Source organism: Agrilus planipennis, unplaced genomic scaffold (genome assembly GCF_000699045.2).
Source record: "Agrilus planipennis isolate EAB-ADULT unplaced genomic scaffold, Apla_2.0 scaffold221, whole genome shotgun sequence".
Taxonomy (NCBI): Eukaryota; Metazoa; Arthropoda; class Insecta; order Coleoptera; family Buprestidae; genus Agrilus; species Agrilus planipennis.
The window spans coordinates 50852-73788 of NW_020439479.1; the positions used below are offsets into that span (position 1 = coordinate 50852).

The 22937-nt window shown below is 34.4% G+C and overlaps 1 protein-coding gene and 1 long non-coding RNA gene across 3 annotated transcripts in view; one reads left to right on the plus strand and one right to left on the minus strand.

Moving 5' to 3' along the window:
• Positions 1-22937, plus strand: part of LOC108738769 — a 104607-nt gene that overhangs the window by 50558 nt on the left and 31112 nt on the right. For both annotated transcript variants that reach the window (XR_003232055.1, XR_003232054.1), the window contains exon 3: positions 8198-8235. This is a non-coding gene — a long non-coding RNA (uncharacterized LOC108738769). The remainder of the gene's footprint in view (positions 1-8197; positions 8236-22937) is intronic.
• The window catches only part of LOC108738768 (KH domain-containing, RNA-binding, signal transduction-associated protein 2-like), a 140566-nt gene continuing 125880 nt past the window's right edge, over positions 8252-22937 (minus strand). The window contains exons 6-8 of the mRNA XM_025979153.1: positions 17500-17794; positions 8848-8919; positions 8252-8406 (exon numbers count right to left, since the gene is read on the minus strand). Of these exons, the coding sequence (XP_025834938.1) occupies positions 8850-8919; positions 17500-17794 (365 nt within the window). The 3' untranslated portion in view covers positions 8252-8406; positions 8848-8849. The remainder of the gene's footprint in view (positions 8407-8847; positions 8920-17499; positions 17795-22937) is intronic.

The window sequence follows — 22937 nt, forward strand, 5'->3', positions numbered from 1 at the left end:
ATTGGCTCCTGCCATTTGATTTTTACCAATGATTTGGGCATGAGACGGGTCGCGGCATTGGTGTCAAAATTGCTCAATTTCAACCTCAAACAGCATCGCATTAACATTGCTAAAGATCTGTTCGACTCTGTCCGCGACGACCCAAATTTGCTCCAGAGGGTCATAATTGGTAACGAACCATGGGTTTATGGTTATGACGTGGAAACCAAAGCTCAATCATCCCAATGGAAGCTGCCACACGAACCAAGACCGAAAAAAGCGCGCCAAGTTAGGTCGAATGTGAAGGTTTCGCTTACAGTTTTCTTCGATTGCAGGGGCGTGGTGCATTATGAGTTCTTGCCACAGGGTAGAACAGTCAATAAGGAATATTACCTGCAAGTTATGCCAGAAACGCCCGGATTTTCTGGAAGAACAAAAATTGGCTTTTGCACCATGATAACGCCCCTGCTCACATATCGTTGCTTGTGGCGAATTTTTGGCCAAAAACAACACACTAATAATGCCGCAGCCACCGTATTCCTCAGATCTGGCCCCCTGAGACTTTTTCTTGTTCCCAAAACTAAAGAGATGAAAGGACGACGCTACGCTATGATTGAGGAGATAAAGACAGCATTGAAGAAGGAGCTGAACAAGCTCACAAGAAATGATTTTTTGAAGTGCTTCAAGAATTGGAAAAAAACGTTGGCACAAGTGTATGTCGTCTGTACGGAATTACTTTTAAAGGAACAAAATAGATATGAATAAATAAATGATTTTTGAAAAAACAAAATTCGCGATACTTTTTGTTCAGACCTTGTATGTACATTGACGGTATTGCAAAGGTTATCGCTTCCTTAATGTTTAATTAAAAGTAATTACACAAAACTTTTTTCCTGATTATTTATTGGGTTTTTTGATGTGTTTTTGAAATAAGAAACAGTTGTAAATGCTGCAGTTTATTATAATTATGATTTAGCACAAGGACATTATTTTAAAATGTAACATTTAAACACCAAGTATGGATACAATATTGGTAAGTGTGATAAAACAGTGTTAGACCTCATCTTTCAATCAATCATCTCAATATTAATAGGTATCATTATTATAAGTATCTTTACCGAGAACCAATAGGCAACTCCGTAAGTACAAGAAAATACCAAGTCGTATCGTAATAATTAAGTACACCACGCATTTATTTCAAAGATTTTGTATTTTATGATAATAATTTTAAAATGTTCTTACGTGATAAACTATTTTGTTGTTCTCCAGCTCGGTATTTTCCTCTAGCTACCTATTGCTCACATTTTTTATAAGTATTATCTACCAATTTAATTACATTTAGTTTCGAAAGGTGATACACTGTTACAGTATTTTGAAAAATGTTTACAAGTATACGCATCTAGCAAAATAATTCAGTAGAGATTTTTAGGAGAATGTACGCTTCTTATATTTAAATGTATATTATGTATAACAGGTATATAAAGCTTTAAAATTTAACTACGATATGTCTAACATTAGACTAACACCAAAACTGTAACGAATTTATACAGAAAATAACAAAAACATTTGGACGAGGTTAATAGCATTTTTGGCCTTTGGTAAGAGCCAGATTTTTCTAGAGATTTTATTATTATTATCTACAAAAATATATAAAAGGGGTTTTTAAAAAAAAAATACGATTAAATATGTTTTTAATTGTACGCTCTGTGTAGGTGTGATTTTGATTTTAGCAAATGATACAAAAAGTATTTCCAAAATCTGAAATGTAGATATGCATTAAAAAATATTTGATTGATTAGGGGGCTATTTTTTGATAAATAATTCATCTTATCGATTATCTGATGATCTGGACACCGGTCAAATCGTCAGAACGGCAGATCGCACTATCCCGAAATGATGCTTGCTAAAACTAGGGTTGCCACCTTTTCAGGCTTTAGATAAAGTATTTCTCGATTAAAAGGTTAAAAATAAAGTACTCAGCATAAAAATAAAGTATTTTATTTTTTGTTTTTAAAAACATATTTTTTGTTACACCTAGCAGCCAGTAACAAATTGCTGTTGCTCTTAAATACATTAATAGCCTCTAAACATGGCAAACAAAGATTTAAGTAAACTAAAAATTCATTTTTAATAAGCTTTAATGAAGCTTTATTCCTGTCGTCCCGCCACATTGCATTCATGACAGAGAATACTCTTTCTGGGCGGAACGGACAGCAAAAGTGACACTACTTTGAACAGATTTGGGAAATCAGGTTGTTTCGTAAATATGGCTTGTCATTTTTCTGTGCAATATTATTGATGTAAAAATACTCTGAATTTCGAATAATCCCTTGCAAAATTACGATGTTTACTTAAGGCCTTAAATAAAGTACGGGTGGCAACCCTAGCTAAAACCCTGGAGCCTTCCAGCAGGATGAAGCAATCGTTTACATGTATAGATTTTCAAATAGCGAAATTTCGGGACTGTAATCTGCCGTCTTGATGATTTAAACTGACCGGTCAGATTGCTAGATCTGGTGGCGCTAGATTTCATAATTCCTTCGGGACTTTTTTAAATCTAGCGCTTACCACATCAAACCACAAACCTTGAAAGCCAACATTGAACAGGCAATCACCTAATTGGAGCCAGGTATTTAGCGACAAGTTGGTCATTGACCGATATCAATACAAATAAAGTTTTCGTGAAAACAGAGCCAATTGTATTTCATTTCTAACAAAATGGCAGCCAATTCACATCATTACATTACTTGACTCGTCCAAATGTCCCAAATAGTTTGCTAATTCTCTGTATTTAGTTCCATCAGTATGTAGTGCTCATTTTTTATTTATACTTGAACAAATATCTGAAACTACACATCATCGTCCTTTGGTGCTCATGTTAGGACAATTAAGGATAATGTTTAGATAAATGATTTGGTAAAAGAAAATATTAATCTAATGTTTATTTTTAATAGCTAATTTATTAAATATATGGCTGGCGAAACGTCGATGGTGGATGCAGAAAAATGGTTGACAATTTTTAGAGAGAAATACGATTTTATAATTTGGTCCTGACGAGGTTTTTAATTAAGAACAAAACGTTGAATAATATGGGTTTATAAAAGTGGTAAAAATCAGTATTAGGAAAATACTCTCAAAGGTGCTTATCTACTTTCAGTAAAACTTCGGTAAGAAGGTCAATAAAATTTCCAATTCTATTACATCTCATTTCCGACTTATGTGAACAATTAAAATGAAAGGCTTTAAGAGAAATTAATGTGAAATGGGTACATAAATTTTAGAAATGCTTTTCAGTAACCACTACGAAGAGGTAATATAAATAAATTTAGTACCTTTTAGTAAGTTTCATTGATACTATATACTATATAAAGGGACCAGATTATTATTGTTCCACATGGTCAGTTGCGACATAACCGTTGTTTTAAACTGTTGTAAATTATTTTTAACGGCTTTTAGTTACGGGTAGCATAAATTGCTTGTAAAATATAACTTTTACTAGCTTACTATCTGAGTTTACTACAGATTTTATAATCATTTTGTATAGAGCAATATAACGATAAGGTCTGGACATTGCTTTTCAAAGTCGCCCATTATATGGGCAAATTTTAAGGTACCATACTTGGATAATAGGAAGAAGGTTTTATTTCTAAGTAGTTCGCTAGTAACTAAATTTCTGTCGGCGGATACATGTGTTGAAACAAATAATTACAATAAAACATGAAGTATTTTTGATTGGTTATTTTTTAAAGCTTCAGATAAAAGTTGTATGTTTTCGAAGAAGAAATTAATTGACAAACTTGAATGTAACCATACTTAACCTTGACTTTCTGACCTTTGAGATCATTTACAGGCAAGTAATTGTTTTTTGACAATCAGAAATACTCTTGATTGCCTTCCTCACCCTTTCGTTTCAATTCACGTCTTCATCCTTTAGGAATTCAATTGCCTCCACTGATGTTATAAAGAATTCTTCTGTTTCATGATATTTGTTATCTGCAGCCAAAATTTACGTTTCGCCGTATGTCTATAATCTTTAAGTTCTTTTTCTTTTAGTATTTATAAATATTATACTTCTATCCATAGACAATGTTTTGGAAAATATAATTTTCCCAATTTTGTTGCAGTTTCCTAATATTTTAAATATTTATTTCAGTTATAAACTAAAATTAAACTAAAATATTTATATCACCTTGCTGTCTTTGTAAAATAATAAAACTCACATGTGCACATCATCTCATACAACAGAAATAGTTTTTGTTTCCTTTTATGAGAAACTGGATTTGGAAGTCGTTATCAATGTCAGGGTTTTAGCCACCATAATGTAAGATATTATCAAGACTTTTTAGGTAATAAGTAAACTAAAAAAAGACTCGTAATGTAGATAATGCCTGCATTAAGCGTAGGAGAAACAAGTGTTTTTAGTGAACAGATTTTATGTAAAATTAGGATTTTCTCTCATTTATCATTGTTTACTGTCTTAGTTAATAATTAATTTCTTCTTGAATAATTATGGGAACAATAAAAGACAAAACAAAATAGTCGAATTAATTTTGAAAAAGTTACTTTTTTTATCTTGATTCCTTGTAGGTACTTTTTGAACACTCGGTAGCAATTTTGGCAACTTTGGAAATATTTTTGCAATTCCCATTTGAATGACTTGATGCAAACTTAAGTACGATTAATTAAAGATGTCAGTGGCTCGTGCATTACTGTTTTTATAAGCATTTGAAGAATGAATCAAACGAATATTAAATATTGAAGATACGAGTGATCGTACTCTATCCTAACTAATGTCACAGATAAATGCGAATGTGAGTTTGTTTGGTTATTACGTTTTCACGCCGTAACCGCTTAACCGATCGTCATGAAGTTTTGTATACACATTGTCAGAAGTACAGAAAAGGATATAGAGTCCCTTTAATATAAAAAATACTGTTTCCAAGGGATAGAAAAATGTTTTGTGGTCGTTGATGATCCTCGACACGTATTTAGGACATCAACGCCAGCGAAGCCGTGGATAAAAGTTATTTCATCTGATTTATTGATTAAAGAATCTTAAACAGACGTTCGATTTATTTAAGTTTTAACTTTTAAAAAGATTCTTCTCTTTAAAACTAATCGTCTAGAGTAGACGTAAGAAAGTTTTAGTGTTGGTGCATTAACGAACTGGCTTTGTTGAATGAATAATGTTTGACGGAATGAAGAGGTAGGCAAGGGAGACGTTTCAAAGATAATCTTGTGAATCTTTTATTATGGTATGAAGGCTGTTGCCGCCTACAGTGCTGATTAAAAAGGAATTCGTTGCATTTCATTCATGCTGACGAAGGAACTTTTGGGGAGTTCGGATTTCACAAATTCGGAATATAGGTCGTTTCCGGTACGTGTCAGAATAGGACTGACGCAGAATTACAATGTATCTTTTTACGCGTTCGGAATGGCTAATGAAAAGGAAAAGAATTGAAGATGATTGAAGAACGATTTGAGTATTTATTAGTATCTTTCGTTATGGCAATATGTATATAAAAGTAAATTGTAAATTTGATCTTTATTAGGGGCTCGACAAACAGGAACTATTCGCGAGAAACGAGTTTTGAATTGGTGAAGTTGGCACCCCCCAAAACGTTAAGTTCGAAAATAATTTACTAGGTTGGTTTGTCATTCACTAGTCCACGTTTATCCAGGAAAAAGTTTATATGCTTATTGATCAAAGAAAGTATTGCGAATAAGAACAATTGAAGGTGTTTTTCACCAAAACTACAAACATCCGAAAATTCTCAATTTAATTGCCCAGTTCGTTTGATCAAGGTCAGTACATTACAACTTCAAATTGAAAATATCGCAAATGAAGTTTTTAGAGGAAAAACCAGAAGCCTGCAGTTGGACAAACGAATTTTTGGGTTGGACAAACGAATTCACCCCTTACAATGGAGTCTTATACCCCCTCTACCGTCAAATATAACCAATTTTCGTTTACATTTTAATTCCGTACAGCTACGTTCCTGAGGTTGGACAATAGGAAAAAACAATTGAAAAACGAAAATATCCNTGACAAATATTCCTTTGTCCACCCTTCAAATTCAAAATGTCGCAAAAGAAGTTTTTTAGGGGAAGAAACAGAAGCCTGCAGTTGGACAAACGAATCTTTGGATTGGACAAACAAACCAACTCCTATAAAGTCAAACTCACCCCTATAGTGGAGTTATATTGCCCCCGTCAAATATGACCAATTTTCGTGTACATTTTAATCCTGAGCTTGGACAATAGGGAAAAACGGTTGAAAAACTAGAATATCCCTGCTACATGGGGTTAGTTTGTTCGTTTGCTAAGCCTATTGGTAGTTTTCCATGGGAAACCTATTGAGTTAACCCTCTTTTATAGTTTTTAATACTGCTGGAGCCTAGCAACTGCGCGGTTTAGGTTCTTCCCCTAAAAAGAATTTTTTTACAATAATTTGAATTTGAGGAAACATTTGGACATACATGAACGAGGTTTGGGTAAACGAACTCTGTACAATGGAATTGAGAATTTTCTGATTTTTGTGTTTTTGGTGAAATGTTTGTACAATTTTTCATTTTCGAATAATACTTTTTTGAAGCATGGAATGAATTTGGTATTAAAGTAATAAAAGTTCGATGAAAAGCACATGTGAGTATTCCAATAGGTAGTCATTTTGCAGTGTAAACAATGTTATTGACACTAATAAATATGTATGATAAAAGGGATATTTTCTCTATTACTACGATGTATTAAATTTATTTTGGCATTAAATACTGTCGAACAGTAAAACATTAATACTAAGGTGAAGGTACTGTATATAATTCTTTTTCAAATTGACATTTCAATTAACGTGTAATAGGGTGGATTACCTACCCTTCAAGTACCTTTCGGAATATAAAATTACCCCAGCATTATATTTTATCCCTAGTAAGTTATTAATTGTTTAAGCGTTTATAGTATAAAACAAATTTATCATTAAACTATGCATTCCTAATACTATTTACTTGGACCACTTTTTTTTTCGATTCAATCTATAAATAGAGAAAAAAGGTTATAATCTTAATAATTTCCAACTACCCTCTGACAGTTAGGTTAGAGTTAGTTCAGTTAGTTGCCTTTAATTGTGTAATTAAATCGAAAAAGCGTTGTGCTTCGATTAGAAAGTATTAGGGAGGGGATACGTAGATAATTAAAAGACATCTTTTTTTAATTAATCCTGTTTTTTGTCAAAATTCTCGGACGATTAATAATTTATTAACGTTAAAAGATACAACTGGGGAAATTTTATATTCGGTATATTTTTAATCTATCACACCTTAATAAAAAAGTCTTTAAAAAAAATCGCGGCGCAACTTTCACCCTAGTCACATTAATGTCATTTTTAAACTCTATCTTCGTTGTTGAATTCTTTTTAACTGCGACATCAATTATATCCTTATATTCAACTTAGTCTAGTGTGCTTTTTAGAAATGCCTAGATTGCGCGAAAAAATTTGGTCCTTGCACACAAAAATTAGTTACAGCCTTATCACCACATTAAACATAACAATATTTTTTATACATTTATTTAAATTAACCAATAAATATCTGAATAAATTAAACTTGACTGTTACAGTCTCCTTGACCGTATAAGTAATACATTTTAATTTTGTTTTACCTTATAATACTACGTAATACGAAATTGTTGTCTATAAACAATATTATTTTTTGACAAAGATGTGTTTGACTTTCTCCTTATTGCAACATTTAACAATTGAATTTTGAATAATTCGTAAACAAATAACGCTACCCTTATCATAAATGGGTAGGTACAATATTAGGATAAAAATTACTTAGGTATATAAAATTTAACATTAAATTTATTCTGTTTTCGTAAACATTCCTTATTATTATTATAACCACTTTCTTGCAACATTTACCTATGTAGAAAATAACTTCTCAATAATTTTTGATGAGATTTTATTTTAATTTGGTGAAAGAGCCCTTTATCGTACAAGCTACAAATTGTGATTAATAGTATAATTAATTTACATAATTTTATTTATTGGTAATCGATGTAGCAATTCATTTGTCCAAAACAAATGAAACAATTAATTGATGTTTATTTTACAGTACAGTACTTATGCATTTCTTTTCTTGCTCCAATTTTAGTACCTACTTACAACAACAATAATACAATAATAAAATATTCTGTTTTAGTAACTAGTAAAATTTGGTTTCAGGAAATTCAACAAAATACATGAACAAAAGGAAGCAGTAGGTAAGTCGTGATTCAATCATATATTAAAAAAAATAATATAATTTTTGTGTCGTGGTTAGCCTAGCATCATTATTTATTTATTTAATTTAAACATGTAGCATTTTAAAGTCTACTGATGATTATGAAATTGGATTTATCCTTGCTGCGATGACAAAGATTTGACAGACTTGACTAGACACAGAAAAGGTTTTTTTTAGGGTAAATGGGTTATACATATATATATTACAAACTATCTGAAGTATCTACTAATATGCTTTCAAAAATGTATTATAAATTGAGGTTTAGTTTTACGTTTAGAATTTTATAGGTTTGTTTCACAGTATATTTCGATCAAACGAAATCAATTAATTACTGTGCTTTGGTGTAGCAAGTATTTTTTTTTAATGGTTGGGTTTTTATTAATGGCGAATTTAGAAATATATAATAAATTGCTTTTCGAAATTACAGAATGTGCTTTGACACACAATTCTACGATATAGTAAGTAACAAAATTTAATTCGTTTTTGCACTATATCGTCAAACATTATTCTGGTACAGTAGGAGCGTTATAAGTTTAATAAATAATATTTTCTTTTATAAATAAATCTTTGCTTACTTATTGCGAATACTTACATTTATATTAAGTTAAAATTGATAGCGCTCCCTACTAAATCTTCTCGAAGTAATGGTACCAAAGATGCTGATCTGGAACAAAGATATTTAATTAATAACAAATTGTTATACAGTGTTATTAGTGTCAATATGTTATTAAGACTTTTCCTGATTTTAATTAGATTGGAAAAGTAACCTGGAAATGAATACTCATTAGTACCAAAACTATATGTACCTATATATGTTTCGAGGGCATATTAACGAAATAGTTTTAATACTTATAAAACCTCTGAAGGGCGTTAGTTAAAGGAGTATGCTAGTCGTCAATTGAACCATTCTCAGATAGTAATGTTTAAGAAGAGGGTCAGGCTATTTTATGTTTGTAAATAATCGATGAACAGTACATTTATGATCGACAGGCAAATATCCATTTTCTACAATAAATCATTGTAAAACATATTATGTTAGAAATGAAAGCTTTTTAATTGAGACAAAAATCCTGAATTTCGCCATTTGTTATATATAACATACACATGCAAAACTATTCCTAATATAACGTCTTGTAGGTAAACCAATTTTCCTTGGCTTAAACTTTCAATAAGGGAAAATTACTTTCAATAATCAATTCATCATTATAAATTATTATATTACCTTTTCGTTGATTCAGAAACTGTCTCAAAGAAATAAGAATTTTTATCATTACAGAATATAGTTAAACTATATATAACTAACTTCTATTAATTTTAGGTCTGCTTTAAGTAGTTACTACTTGGAAACAACAAGAAATGCTTTAAAATTAATAAAAATAGTTTTGTTTAAGACAATATGTAATTGCCTTTATTTTAATTTTAATTTTCTAATTTGTGAAGATTTTCGTGACGATCTTAAATAAACAGGGAAGGTAGTTGCGGAGTTGATTGGTACATCACGTTCTAACGTAGGAATTTTTAAACTTTCGGCAGGTTTTAAACAATTTATTGTACATTTTTTTGGTAAAATGTAAACTGACTAATTGTACTAAACTTCGATGGAGAATAATTTTCGCTTTGAATATCCCTTACCCACTTAGCAAACGTGGCTGCAACCATTAGAAACGAACTGCGTGCGCCTTCAGTTCGTTTCTACAATTTCCCGGAATATCCTGGGATACAACGGGAATACGGCATTTTACATATACCGGCAACGCAACACAAGAATATCGCACGAGTAATTACTTTCGATCGGAACACAATCGAATACGTGCGAATTATTCAGATTGTAACAATTGTATGTCTGTGGTTGTTTTGATGTATCAGTAGGTGCTGTTAATTATAATTCGAATAAGCGTGGAATGTGCTAGATATTAATTATTTGATGTGAAAGTAAATTGGTCGAATTTCGACCACGCGTTTTATTAAAGTCCCAGGTTACACGGCGCGTGGATTACCAATCTACGCTCCGTGTAACGAGTTCAGCGCGGCCTTGAGCGAACAGACGCGTTGAAACACATTCTTTGAGAGCTTTTTATTGGGGCGGTGAGCGCGTGGAATACTGATCCATGCTTCACGCGTCTTATAACATGACCTTATCAGGTTCGACGCAACTTGGAGCGGACAGGAACGTCCTAGTGGTTTTTTGGCTTCTTTTCACAGTCGCGGTGTGCGCGTGGAATGCCGATTCACGCTCCACGCGCCTTAACGGGTTTGGCGCGGATTGAAAAGCATAGGCGAGTTTTAGCGTTTTGTTTGACATCTTTTACGGGGGCGGTGCGCGAGCTGAATGCCGATCCATGCTACACGCACCGTGTAGCATGACCTTCTTCGGTTCGACGCGGTCTAAAGCGAACAGGCGCATTCTAACGGTTTCTTGGCTTCATTTTACGGTGGCGACAAGCGCGTGGAATGCCAATCCTCGCTCCACGCGCCGTATAACGTGGCCTTAACGGGTCTGACGCGGATTGAAACGAACAGGCGCGTTCTAGTGCTTCCTTTGATTTTATTTCGCGACGGCGGCGTGCGCGTGGGGTGCTGATCCATGCTCCACGCACCGTGCAACGTGGCCTTCACAGTCCATTATGCGATTATGAAAAGTGAATTTATTTTCGCCAAAAATTAAGCGTAATCACTTTGAATCGTAGTAGTATTAACAATCTTACTTTGTATGTTCTATTACGCATTGATAAATAATTAATAATTTGTTTAAACGTTTAAGAAAACTTTTAAAATTTATCTAATTGAGACGACCCCATTCTTTTCCTTTGTATTGGAGTTAACAAAGGATTTAATTATAAACAATTCAAGGGAGTCTCATGACGTTGAGGGATGGAAAGTAATGACCTACTTCGTTTACTGCTTTTTGAAAAGGGCTTGCTTTTATCAGAAATTATGGTTTCAGAAATTGTCGTCGTAGTGTGTAGGTATTATGTAAACATTTCTACTACTTGAACCATCACGAAAGTACTAACCTTATCGGTAAGGTCGGTCACGATAGAAATTCGAACCGTTCTAAAATGGAATTGGCATTTGTTCTATCGATAATTTTGCGGGGCGACGTGCTTTTGCAGTTCCAGTTTATTGGAACAGCCTCGGTTACGCATAACCTAATATCCTTTAATTTAATTTTTTTTTTGTAGGATAAGTTAATTGACTATTTTTTATCTTGANACGTAACAAAATACAATTAAAATATTGGAGTAGCAAAAAACATCAGACGAAGATAACAGGCTATACGCAATGTATGAATAATAATGTTCGTGTGCAAAGTGTGTACTATATTGGTAAATACATATTATTATTGAATAGTAAAATAATATCTTTTATTTCTCTCCATTTAACGACCACTCTTTATAACGCCGAAAGATGTTCAGTCCCTAAAGTGTCGTTATATAGAGTTTACACTGTATTTCAAATAAATCACATTTCTGGGTATTATTGTTAGTTTTGGTTTAGTTCGTTCGTTCTTGGTTTTAATCTTGCTAGTGTAAAGACAGTCTTAGTCCTGGTTTTGCTCATCACTAATTTTGTTGTGATAAGAAATCATCTGATTGGTAATCTCAGTGTGATTAATTTAGCTTTTCGTTTACTATTGTTCGGTAAATTTATTCTAAACCAGAATTACCATTTCGATTCGATATACCTTGGTGTAATACCTAGTCGTTGATGGACGAATAAAGGAGTGAATACGTACCTACGGCGGGACCCATTCGTTAAGATTGGTCCAAAACGTGCAATCTAATTTAAACCGGCAATAAAACTTTATCAGGTTTTTATGGCGCACTTTTGTCGTAGAAAGCGCGGTACGTGTTTCGCGACACACGTCGACATCGGCGCGATATCTTCAGTTTTGCTTCCCTACAAGTCAAGGGAAATACGTTTAAAACTCGACAACAGTTCATTGTTGTTACATATAGGTATACGCTCTCGAACGGAATGAGATTGTAAAGTTGCATCACCTGCACATCTGCCTACGAGATGAGAAGGGGAGATAGGGACAGGGTTTTGCTACTTCTTCTTTTAAGTATGTACCTGTACGTATACAAAGTTACGTAGTACTTCCGATCTGGGTTGTTTTCCGGCACAATTATATCCCAAGTTCCGGAAAATTANTAATTTAAACCGGCAATAAAACTTTATCAGGTTTTTATGGCGCACTTTTGTCGTAGAAAGCGCGGTACGTGTTTCGCGACACACGTCGACATCGGTGCGATATCTTCAGTTTTGCTTCCCTACAAGTCAAGGGAAATACGTTTAAAACTCGACAACAGTTCATTGTTGTTACATATAGGTATACCCTCTCGAACGGAATGAGATTGTAAAGTTGGATCACCTGCACATCTGCCTACGAGATGAGAAGGGGAGATAGGGACAGGGTTTTGCTACTTCTTCTTTTAAGTATGTACCTGTACGTATACAAAGTTACGTAGTACTTCCGATCTGGGTTGTTTTCCGGCACAATTATATCCCAAGTTCCGGAAAATTATGAGTTAATAAGACTTCCAGGCGCTTACGCAAAAGTTTTCTATTGTTTTTTTTTTATTTCATTGCAGAAGAAACAAACAAAAGACTAACTGCATAATGACAGCAGTTTGCTAAAACTCATCTGATCAGTTAAGAAACAGGCAGAAAAATAAGTACCTACAAATGCTGTCGTATTTTTCTTTTGCGACGTTTCGTTGCCTTGGCTTGCCAACATATGCTAATCGTGAAAACATTCGGTCATATTATTAAACATCGGCCTACTGGTTGACAAATCAAGGTCACGAAACATCGCAATAGAAAATACATGAACATCTTGTATTTATTCTTCTATCTGACTCTTTACTGAGTTCGAAAAAGTTAGTGAAACGGGAAATAAATGGTGATTTATACGAACTGTCTACGTTGAGCGTGCTAATGAGAACTAACGGCTTTAAAACCGCCGTCCACGTCTGTCAGCTTCAACTGATCGTTTTTGGTCAAGAACATTATCTGTTAGCTGTAGATACGTGCCGATTATGTAGATAGCTGAGTCGTGGGTTCAATTTGAGAAGTCGATATTCTTAATTGAAAGGGACCCTGTCAAATATCATTAGAATCTCAGAATTAATGGCAAATTTTCTACATCACGCCTTCACTAATACGTCGTCGTCTATAAAATTATTCATATAAAAGAATAAGAATTAAAAAAAAAAATCGGTTGTCTGTAAAGTCGGTTTACTGACGATAGTTGAACGTGACAACGTCATAAGAAAATACTGATGGAATGGTTTCATTCTTCAAAAGAAAATTTTAATTTAATTTTATTTGTTTGATAGATATTTTGTACTCAAGTAGGAGAGAGAGAGACAGATGTTGAACGCTGCCGAACGCGGAGGCCGATTGTGCCTCTTTGTCGCTCGTTCCGCGCTCTCGCTTGCACTTCAAGCCTTAAATGGAACGCCTCAGAGTGAGGTAACGCCGCATGAGTCATGTTTTTTCGTGCGTGCAGCCGGGCTCCATCGAATTATAAGACGTTGTCACGTCAAAAAAACCAAATGACAAAAAAAAAGGTTTTTATACGCACAGATTTATACGAAGTACATGGGTACATTATATTATTTTTAGGGTTCGGAACCCTAACCGTTTTTATTTAGACGATAGCACCGATACTTCGCCTTTGATATAATTCTTCTTTAGGATAAGTTAATAATTTTGCAATCTGTTCTGAAGATGCTTTTTAACTAAAGCGAAAAGTTTGTGTTGTTTACTGTACTTAACTTGGCCTTAATTTTTATAATAGAATCTCGAAAAGGAGAAGGAATAGAAATTGATAGATTGGGTGGTAACTTTTAGGATGGATTTTGTTTTTGTTATCTGATACGGCAAAATACGTATCCACATAATGTTTAAAATAAAAGACTTAAAAGAGTATATCTTGGGTATTTGAAGTTGTTTCAAAGTTTAGGTTTGGTCCGATCGGTGTGGGAAGTTGGAATTGAATGGTGCCATTACAAAATTGAATTTTCAATAAGACGATCCGCTTTTTAACCTTGTTTGCAAATCAAAACTCTTAGAGTTTCAATCACGTTATTTTCCGAGAAATATGTATAATAAACTTTTCCATTACTCAATATTGAAAACATGATAATGGAACATATGTATGTATGTTATTCAACGTTAGGTTTTTTTGAATTTTAAATACTCTTTTTGACTAATAAAATTACAAGGAGGTTAAAAGAACGGTGTAAACTTTTAATTATTCGTGACTAGTCTTTTACAATACAAAAACAAACTATATTACTAACGAACATTAAGTCATGAGTTAGCAATTTACTTATATACCTACTTACTAGGATTTGATTAATCGACAAATAAAGTTGGACTAATTCTAAGATCGCCCTTTGCAATAAAAAAGAACAGTCTATTACTGAGTGAGTAAAATAATAAATAATCTACGAACTGTATGGAATGAAGTAAGCTTTTAGATGTGACCACTTCATATGGTACCTATTTTATCGAATTTAAACGTTTACAGTATAATAAGACAAATACACACTTTACATAGTCCTTTAAGGTCTCGTATAACCAGTCACTGAAGTATTAATTTTTGTTTTATATTCATCAGCGTAAGGTTGTCAGTCCTAAGAGTGGTTAGACACGCACCTCTACTCTTTCCTATACTAAGCTAATCTTCGCATTTATCTAAAAATAGAATATATTATGTATATGCCTTTAATATGTCTCTGACTAGACCTTTATACATGAGAAGATGTCCTACCAACCTATCTTTCCTATTTGTTATTGACTTCCACAGAGTCCTCTGTTCTTCTGTTCTTTCTAATATCACTTCGTTTCTAACTTTCTCTATCCACGCTATTCTCATCATTCGTCTGTAACACCACATTTCGAACACTTCTAAACTTTTTTCCGCAGCGATCACCGTCCATGTTTCGCACCCGTACAGCGCTGCACTCCAAACATACACCTTTAAGAATGTACTGTATCTTTAGTCTTTAATAGAACACCAGTGTGTACTTTGCATAATCAACACATAGGATATTAGTAAACATGAAGGGGCACACCCGAATAAGCGTTGAAACTAGCTAAGAAGTGCAACGTGTGCAATTTATATACAAACGTTTAAATGGTAATTGTTAAATTGCGTCGACTCACTGAGTTCCTTGGCGATTCGGTCATTAGTTTTGCATTTTCTGAAAAAGCCAATGATATGATTGCCGATATGTCGGTAACATTTTGGTAATCGATGACATTTGTTGTCCATTAAACAGCGCCCTTGAAAGCCTGACAAGTATAAAAAATGTGTTCTAAGTATTCCCTCTTAACAAATAAAAGTGGACAGGTGCCGCCCGCAGCCCTCACTTCGCCCCGCAACTACATTACATTCTTCGAAGTCATGACAAGAAAAAAGAAATGGGTAACAATAAGAAGTAAAACATTCTTGAGTAATCCAGCGTTTCTTTTTATTATCTTTCGACGAGCTTGTTGTTTTACGTCTTAAATTTTGCCTTAAAAGCGTAACCCAAGACAGAAAACTCTTAAGTATAGGACAAACTAATGCTTAGGGAACTCTTAATGTAAAGAAACTTTCTGTGCGAGGTAGGGCGGATTTTGGTTTCTCAAATTAGGACGCTGCTTAAAACGCCGAGTTCAAGTTAAACAAAATGAAAGAAAGAAAATGTAATTACCTTTGTTAAGACGTCCCCAGAACTAGGTGTCTTGTTGTAGAATTATCTACGTAAGTTTAAGCTATTTGAAGTACTGAAACGTACTCACAATATAATTCCAATGCTTAAAAATAGGGGAGACACGTAGTATAAGGAGGTATTCTGATCCCAGGAGAATTAATTAGAAAAACTAATGTTACAGTACTAAGCACCACTATATGGTCACTTCATCCCCTTTGTCCCCGTAAATATTAGAATTGAGAGTTTCGAATTTCTTATATACTATGTCTAATCAGTCATCATCATAAGGTCGTCAGTCCTAAAACTGGTTGGACACGCATCTCCACTCTTTCCTATCCTGAGCTACTCTTCCATAAAACTGGAACATCCCACATCCTCAAGTGATCAGTATTCCAGAATATTTCAAGGGTTACATTTGGAGGCGTTGGCAAGTGCACCTCGTGATAGCACCACAACGTAGGGGATATAAAAAGTATATATAAAAAGTACCCCAGTTAACGAGCTGTCACTGATTAAGAACAGTTACAGCGTTATCTTTATATAGGCTTTCGACGAAACACACATACCTGTTCGTAACCTTCGTAACAGCTGATACGCAGACAAGTCAATTGTACGTATTGTAACATGTTAATGTATATCACTGAGTGTTGCGAGATAACTCATTCTACTTCTTTTTCATGTACATTCTTTTCCCTAAAATTTTTCGGAATACTGATCAGACTGTATAGTAACTGTATAGCAACTGTATAGCAACCGCCTTAGTTACTTTGTTTATGTCATGCAATATGTTTTTCATCCTACTGTATCACATTACTTGCATATGAATGAAAAGTGAATGTTGTTTACCGAAAAAATCTCTAAAAGATCTCGAATGGATGGCATTATGAGAACGAGAATGGGAATGAGTAAGGAGAGTACTCCTGCCATTAGAAAATTAAATTTGCAAAATAAACAGATGATGTTTTTCCAAGAAAATAAAAAATTTAGTCTTTTACAAATGTAAGAACGATGTTGTTCTTTAAAAATTTAAATACAGACATTTTCTAGACACGTTTCGCAAATTGAGAGAAAGATCTTAAAATGAAGACGTATTGTAGAATTCCTGGTTGAGAATGACTGACGCTGGGAAAAATGTATAATGAATTGGAAGTATTATTAACATTTGCCAGGTATAATTTCTGAAGAAGGTAAACAAAATTTTAATATCAAATGAAATGTTGCACACAAATAAACAGAACAACAAGCATTAGAAAAATTCAATTTTTAACCATAAAATTTGTTAGTGACTTTTAGGGAGTTATATTAAAACATGTTAAATTAACATATTTTCGGGTCAGGCTAAAAATAAATAAAATATTCGTTTATTTTAAGGCATCCTATTGTATAAGTGTTTTCATTTTTGGTGTTAAATCTCAAAGCACATAATTCTGTGTTGTTACAGACAAAACCGACGAACTTTTGAGATTTTCAAAGCTACCCGAAGAAATGCCAGTATCTATGCTATATTTTAATCATATAATTTTTGTACTTACTCTGCGGCACCCCTTTGAAAAGCTGCGGGCATTTGTTTTGCTTGAGCAGCACGCGCTCGTGCTAGAAGACTCATGACCGTCCGTTTGGTGGGAGTCATGGACGTCCGTGGTCCGGATGCAGCCAACAGCGGTCGCTTGCGTCCGCTCGCTGCGGCAGCTGCAGCGGCTGCGGCTGCGGCTGCCGCAGCTCCACCACCCACCGCCGCCGCGTTCACCCCGTTACCGATCGGTTGTCCCTGTTGGATACCATTGCCAGGACATGACGATATCGTCGTGGAAATGTCTGACGGTGAACCTAAAACAAAAGCAGGAACGTTATGGACTTTTGATGTGTGTCTACATATAAAAATCAATATTAATTTTCGGTTTAACTAGTGAATTAGTGTAAATCTTTGTCTATTACCATACAAAAAATCAAATATTTATCTCGCAGCGTTTAATCACAATTAGTGTCCGACCGAAAGTTCGGTTTCGGTCGAATTTCGGCAGAAGAACGAGTTTCGGTTTCGGCGGCAAACCTGCCGAAACTACGACCGAAACCGAAACTGCGTTCGGGAGTTCTCGCGCTCTGCTCGGTTATGTTCGGCGCGTTAAATTTCATCCAAGCGAAGTAGATTAGTAGACATTTCGCCATAACATAAGATTGTTTAATTATGAATACTAATAAGAAATAACGATTACAGGTACCTGCTTGAAATTATTAGTAGTCGTCGCCTTTTACAATATTATGATCTGATAATTTAGTCGTTTACCTTTTGTTTCTGTTGAAGTTTAGTGTCATTCAACATGACGAATTAAGTTTAGAAGAAGTTAATTTGTTCTTAATTAAGATAAAAGTGATTTATTTTGTTTTGTTTATTACTTAAATATTAAGTTCCTATACCTATTGTGATATTAGGTAACAATAACAAAAGTAATTTTATGTTTAATATTATATAAAAAAAAACATGAATAATCTTCAAAAGAAAAATGAGTCTAGTCTACTATACTTACTCAAATAAACATCTCACCTATTTTAAGTATTTTTAAGGCGCAATTAAAGTATTACCTTAAATGAGGGGTTGTTATGTTGATTTTGATTTCATTATCAATAAGTGAAAATGTCAATGACTGCAGAGCTATGTTATATAAAAAAAAACATGAATAATCTTCAAAAGAAAAATGAGTCTAGTCTACTACACTTACTCAAACAAACATTTCACCTACTTTAAGTATTTTTAAGGCGCAATTAAAGTATTTCCTTAAATGAGGGGTTGTTATGTTGGTTTTGATTTGATTATCAATAAGTGAAAATGTCAATGACTGCAGAGCTATGTGATTTAAAGATAAAAAAATAAAACTGACTGATTACAATAACGTTTTCTTTATTTTTCTCTCAAAACATGATCCTTATAAGGAAGTTTCGGTTTCGGTTTCGGTTTCGGCCGAAACTGACACCATTGCCGAAATTCGGTTTCGGTTTCGGTCGTAAAAACCAGTTTCGGTCGGACACTAATCACAATGTTTAGAATAGAAACCCATGGTTTCGGAAAAATTCACATTAGGCACGAGCTGTCTATTTGCGGCCAATCCCCTTAATAATGTTTTCTGTTTACCGATTGCATCCGCGAATAAGGAACTTTTACTGTAACAAATCTGTTTAAAAACTGTCCAAATACAGATTGAAATTAATAATTAATTAGATAAATGTGTTTAAAACTGAATATTTCGCATGTTGTTTTACATATATAATTCGAATAAATCACATCTCTAGGGTGATATATATTGAACAATTATAGTTAGACATTTTGAAAGAGTTTGCGAGTTCGAGATAATACGAGTTAATAAACCATTGTTTGATTCCAGTTTATTGGTCATAACTTGAAGATAAATAACGAAGTTTGTATAGTTCGGTATCGGATATGTTTCTAATGGCAATATCATTCGGTTTCCTCGGACATATTAATTTTCAGCGAATGGTCCAGTAGATCAGTAAATTGAGCAATTTGCTGGCGTTAAACTTCCATGTTCCATTTCGACTGCATGGTCTGATGTTCAAATAATATTAATGATTTACAAGCAAACCCCGGGATGTATCCCTATACCTATACAGCATTAATTAACGATTTCTGTCCTGAATATCACCTGTTTCAATTTCAAGCTATCCGATAATGTGGGCTACCTCCCATACGAATTATGAAATATTCGAATATACAAACATAAATAAATGTAAGTGCAACAGAATCCCGATAAAGTCTTGAAAAACCTTTATATAGGGTTGTTCGGAAAGTCATTTCGTTTTTTTTTGTGGAAATGAAAGACAGTTTTCGTATAATAAACAAATGCTTTATTAAATTATATATTGACCGTTCTGGTCCAACACCTTTTGCCATCTTTCTGGTAGTAGCATAATTCCACGCTCATAAAATTTTTGGTCTTTGCTGGCAAAAAACTGATCGAGGAGGTTTTTGACCTCCTCATTTGAGGTGAAGGTTTTACCGTCTAAAAAATTTTGGAGTGACCGGAACAAATAATAATCCGATGGTGCCAGGTCTGGAGAATATGGTGGGTGTAGCATTGTATCCCATTCAAGCTGTAAAAGCTTTTGGCGAGTGACCAAACTTGTGTGAGGTCTCGCGTTGTCTTGGTGAAACACTACACCTTTCCTGTTGATTAGTTCTGACCTTTTCTGTTGAAGTGCATCATTCAGTTTGTCCAGCTGATGACAGTAGACTTCCGAATTAATCGTTGTGTTATCCGGTAAAAGCTAAAAAAAAACGATTCCTTTAAAATCCCACCAAACAGACAGCATCACCTTTTTTTGGTGAATATCGGCTTTGGAAATGGTTTGAGCCGGTTCATCTTTTTTGCTCCATGACCTCTTGCGTTTGACGTTGTTGTATACAACCCATTTTTCGTCCCCAGTGATGATGCGCTTCAAAAACGGATCATTTTCGTGACGTTTGAGAAGCGAATCGCAGACGTCAATGCGGCGACACAGATTTCTCTCTGTGAGAACATGGGGAACCCATACATCGAGCTTCGAGGATAATCCCAGGCCTTTCAAGTGGTCATAAACTGTTGAATTTGATAAATTTAACCTCAATCCGATCTCACGTGTTGTTATTCGCCGGTTCACATCAACTAATGCCTTTATCGCGTCTTTATCAGCTTCAACCGGCCTTCCCGAACGTGGTGCATCTTCGACATCAAAATTGCCGGATCGAAATTTAGCGAACCAGTTCTGGCACTGGCGTACTGTCAACACACCTTCTCCATACACATCAGTCAATTTCTTTCTGGCTTGAACAGCATTTTTACCCTTTCTGTAGTAAAACAGTAAGATATGTCGAAAATGCTGCTTATCGCTCTCCATATTTAAAAGGGCACCAACCAAAAACTACTGCGTAGAATTAATTGGAATTTTTCACACACAAGCCTTGCTATATGAGCTCTCAAAGCATATAAAAATTATACGGCTTAAATGTGAAGTTGGGTGCAAAAGAATACAATTAAATCCTCTGTCGGGAAAAAACGAAATGACTTTCCGAACAACCCTATAGTAAGAGAGTGCGACGAAGCTTTTCTTAAAGTTTGTGAAGTAATTATCATTCATTCGACTGTAGGTTTTTCTTTGTATGTCTGTTACGCGATTACTCCCTCAATTATGAATTGATTTTAATTATTCTTTTTTTGTTTAGGAGGTCATGCTTCGGAGGTAGTTACATATAAATTTTATCAAAATTGATTCAGTGCTTTTTGAAAAAATCGACGAAAACAAAAAGTATATACACTAAAAATTGAAATTTAGAAAAAAAAAATCGACTTCAAGACCATACCTACATGTACAAGCTTAAACTAAAGGGTAGGACAAAAGTTTGTTGCAAGGGTAGGATTAAACTGTCCCTGTTGACTGACCCAAACGGCTTTGCTGATTTTAATAAAACCGACATGAGGAGAAGGTTTTTAGGAGTGATTTAGGTTACTGTTTTGTTCATTTTTGTTGGATATAACCAATGTATTTTTTATAAACAATTTGATAGTTTGACATGGATGAAGTCGCGAGTCAGAGCTAATTTAGAATATAAATTAAATTATTTCAAGTACCTATTAAATTCAATTCGATAAAATTTTCACAAAACTATTAGTCAGGTAGTAGACAGAAGTCACGCGAACGGTTAATTTAGAAATTCGGAAAAGGTTATTAAAGGTGTATGTTTGGCGCGCGGCGTTGTACGGGTGCGAAGCATGGACAGTGGGCGCGGCGGAAAAGAAAAAGTTAGAAGCCTTCGAAATGTGGTGTTATAGGCGAATGATGAGGATAACGTGGGTAGAAAAGGTTAGAGATGAAGTGGTATTAGAAAGAATAGGAGAACAGAGGACTGGTAGGACACCTGCTCAGGTATGAAGGTCTAGTCAGAGACATATTAGAGGCAGAAACAGGAGTTAGGAGGGGTAGAGGTAGACCTGGGTTAGATTACTGTTCACAAATAGTTAAGGATGTGGGTTGTTCTAGTGTTAGGGAAATGCGAAGATTAGCTCAGTATAGGGAGGAGTGGTGGTGCGTGTCCAACCAGTCTGACGACCCTATGATGATGATGATGAAATGTTATATATCATTGGCTACTATTTGCACTGTATCTTAAGAAGCCTTTTTTTGTTTCTCCAACCTGAAATGCGATATATCTATGTGCCCCTAAAAATATATTTACGTTTCCGAGAAAGCTGTTTTTTTTTGTTTGACCTACATAATCTTAAGCCGTATTTACTTGGTTAGCGTGGCGCTTTTTAGTTTTTGACATGCTTTCCGTATGGTATACAAATGTTACACATCTATTCTGATCACTATTGAATATCAAAGGGGCCTCGTTAACGTTGAAAATCACGAACCTCAGAAGATTTATGAAGCATTAGAAACCATTTTGTTCGCAAACAAATTCACCGCCACGGATGCGACCGCGCATAAGCACCAGAATTATTACATCCTCGAACCTTACAATATATTATACATGTTTAAGGTACATATTAATAATAATCCGATAATCCAGGGTCCTCTGTACAATTTATCCTGTCCGGAGATTCTGTTAATTAACATATATTCAAAGGATGTAATATCCGCATCGAGGATTATCTCAAAGTCCTTTCGGTCGAAGTTCGAAACGTTGACTTCCTTTAGAATTTGCAATACATGAGTGTTTTCTCACAAGTGCATGGACAGTCTAATTATAATCCAGAGAAGGAGAGACGAAAGGGTTTTTTCCAATAGTCATCATCATGAAGGGCTACTTAGAGACATACAGGGCTTGTCCGGAAAGTAATAGGACTGAGTCGATTTAAAAAAATTTAATGGGCCAATCGTTACAATTCTTTAAAAGCTTTCAAAATAGGCTTCTTCTGTGTCGATGCAGCGCTGCCAGCGCGATTTCCAAGCATTGAAGGCGTCACGGAAGGCATTCTTT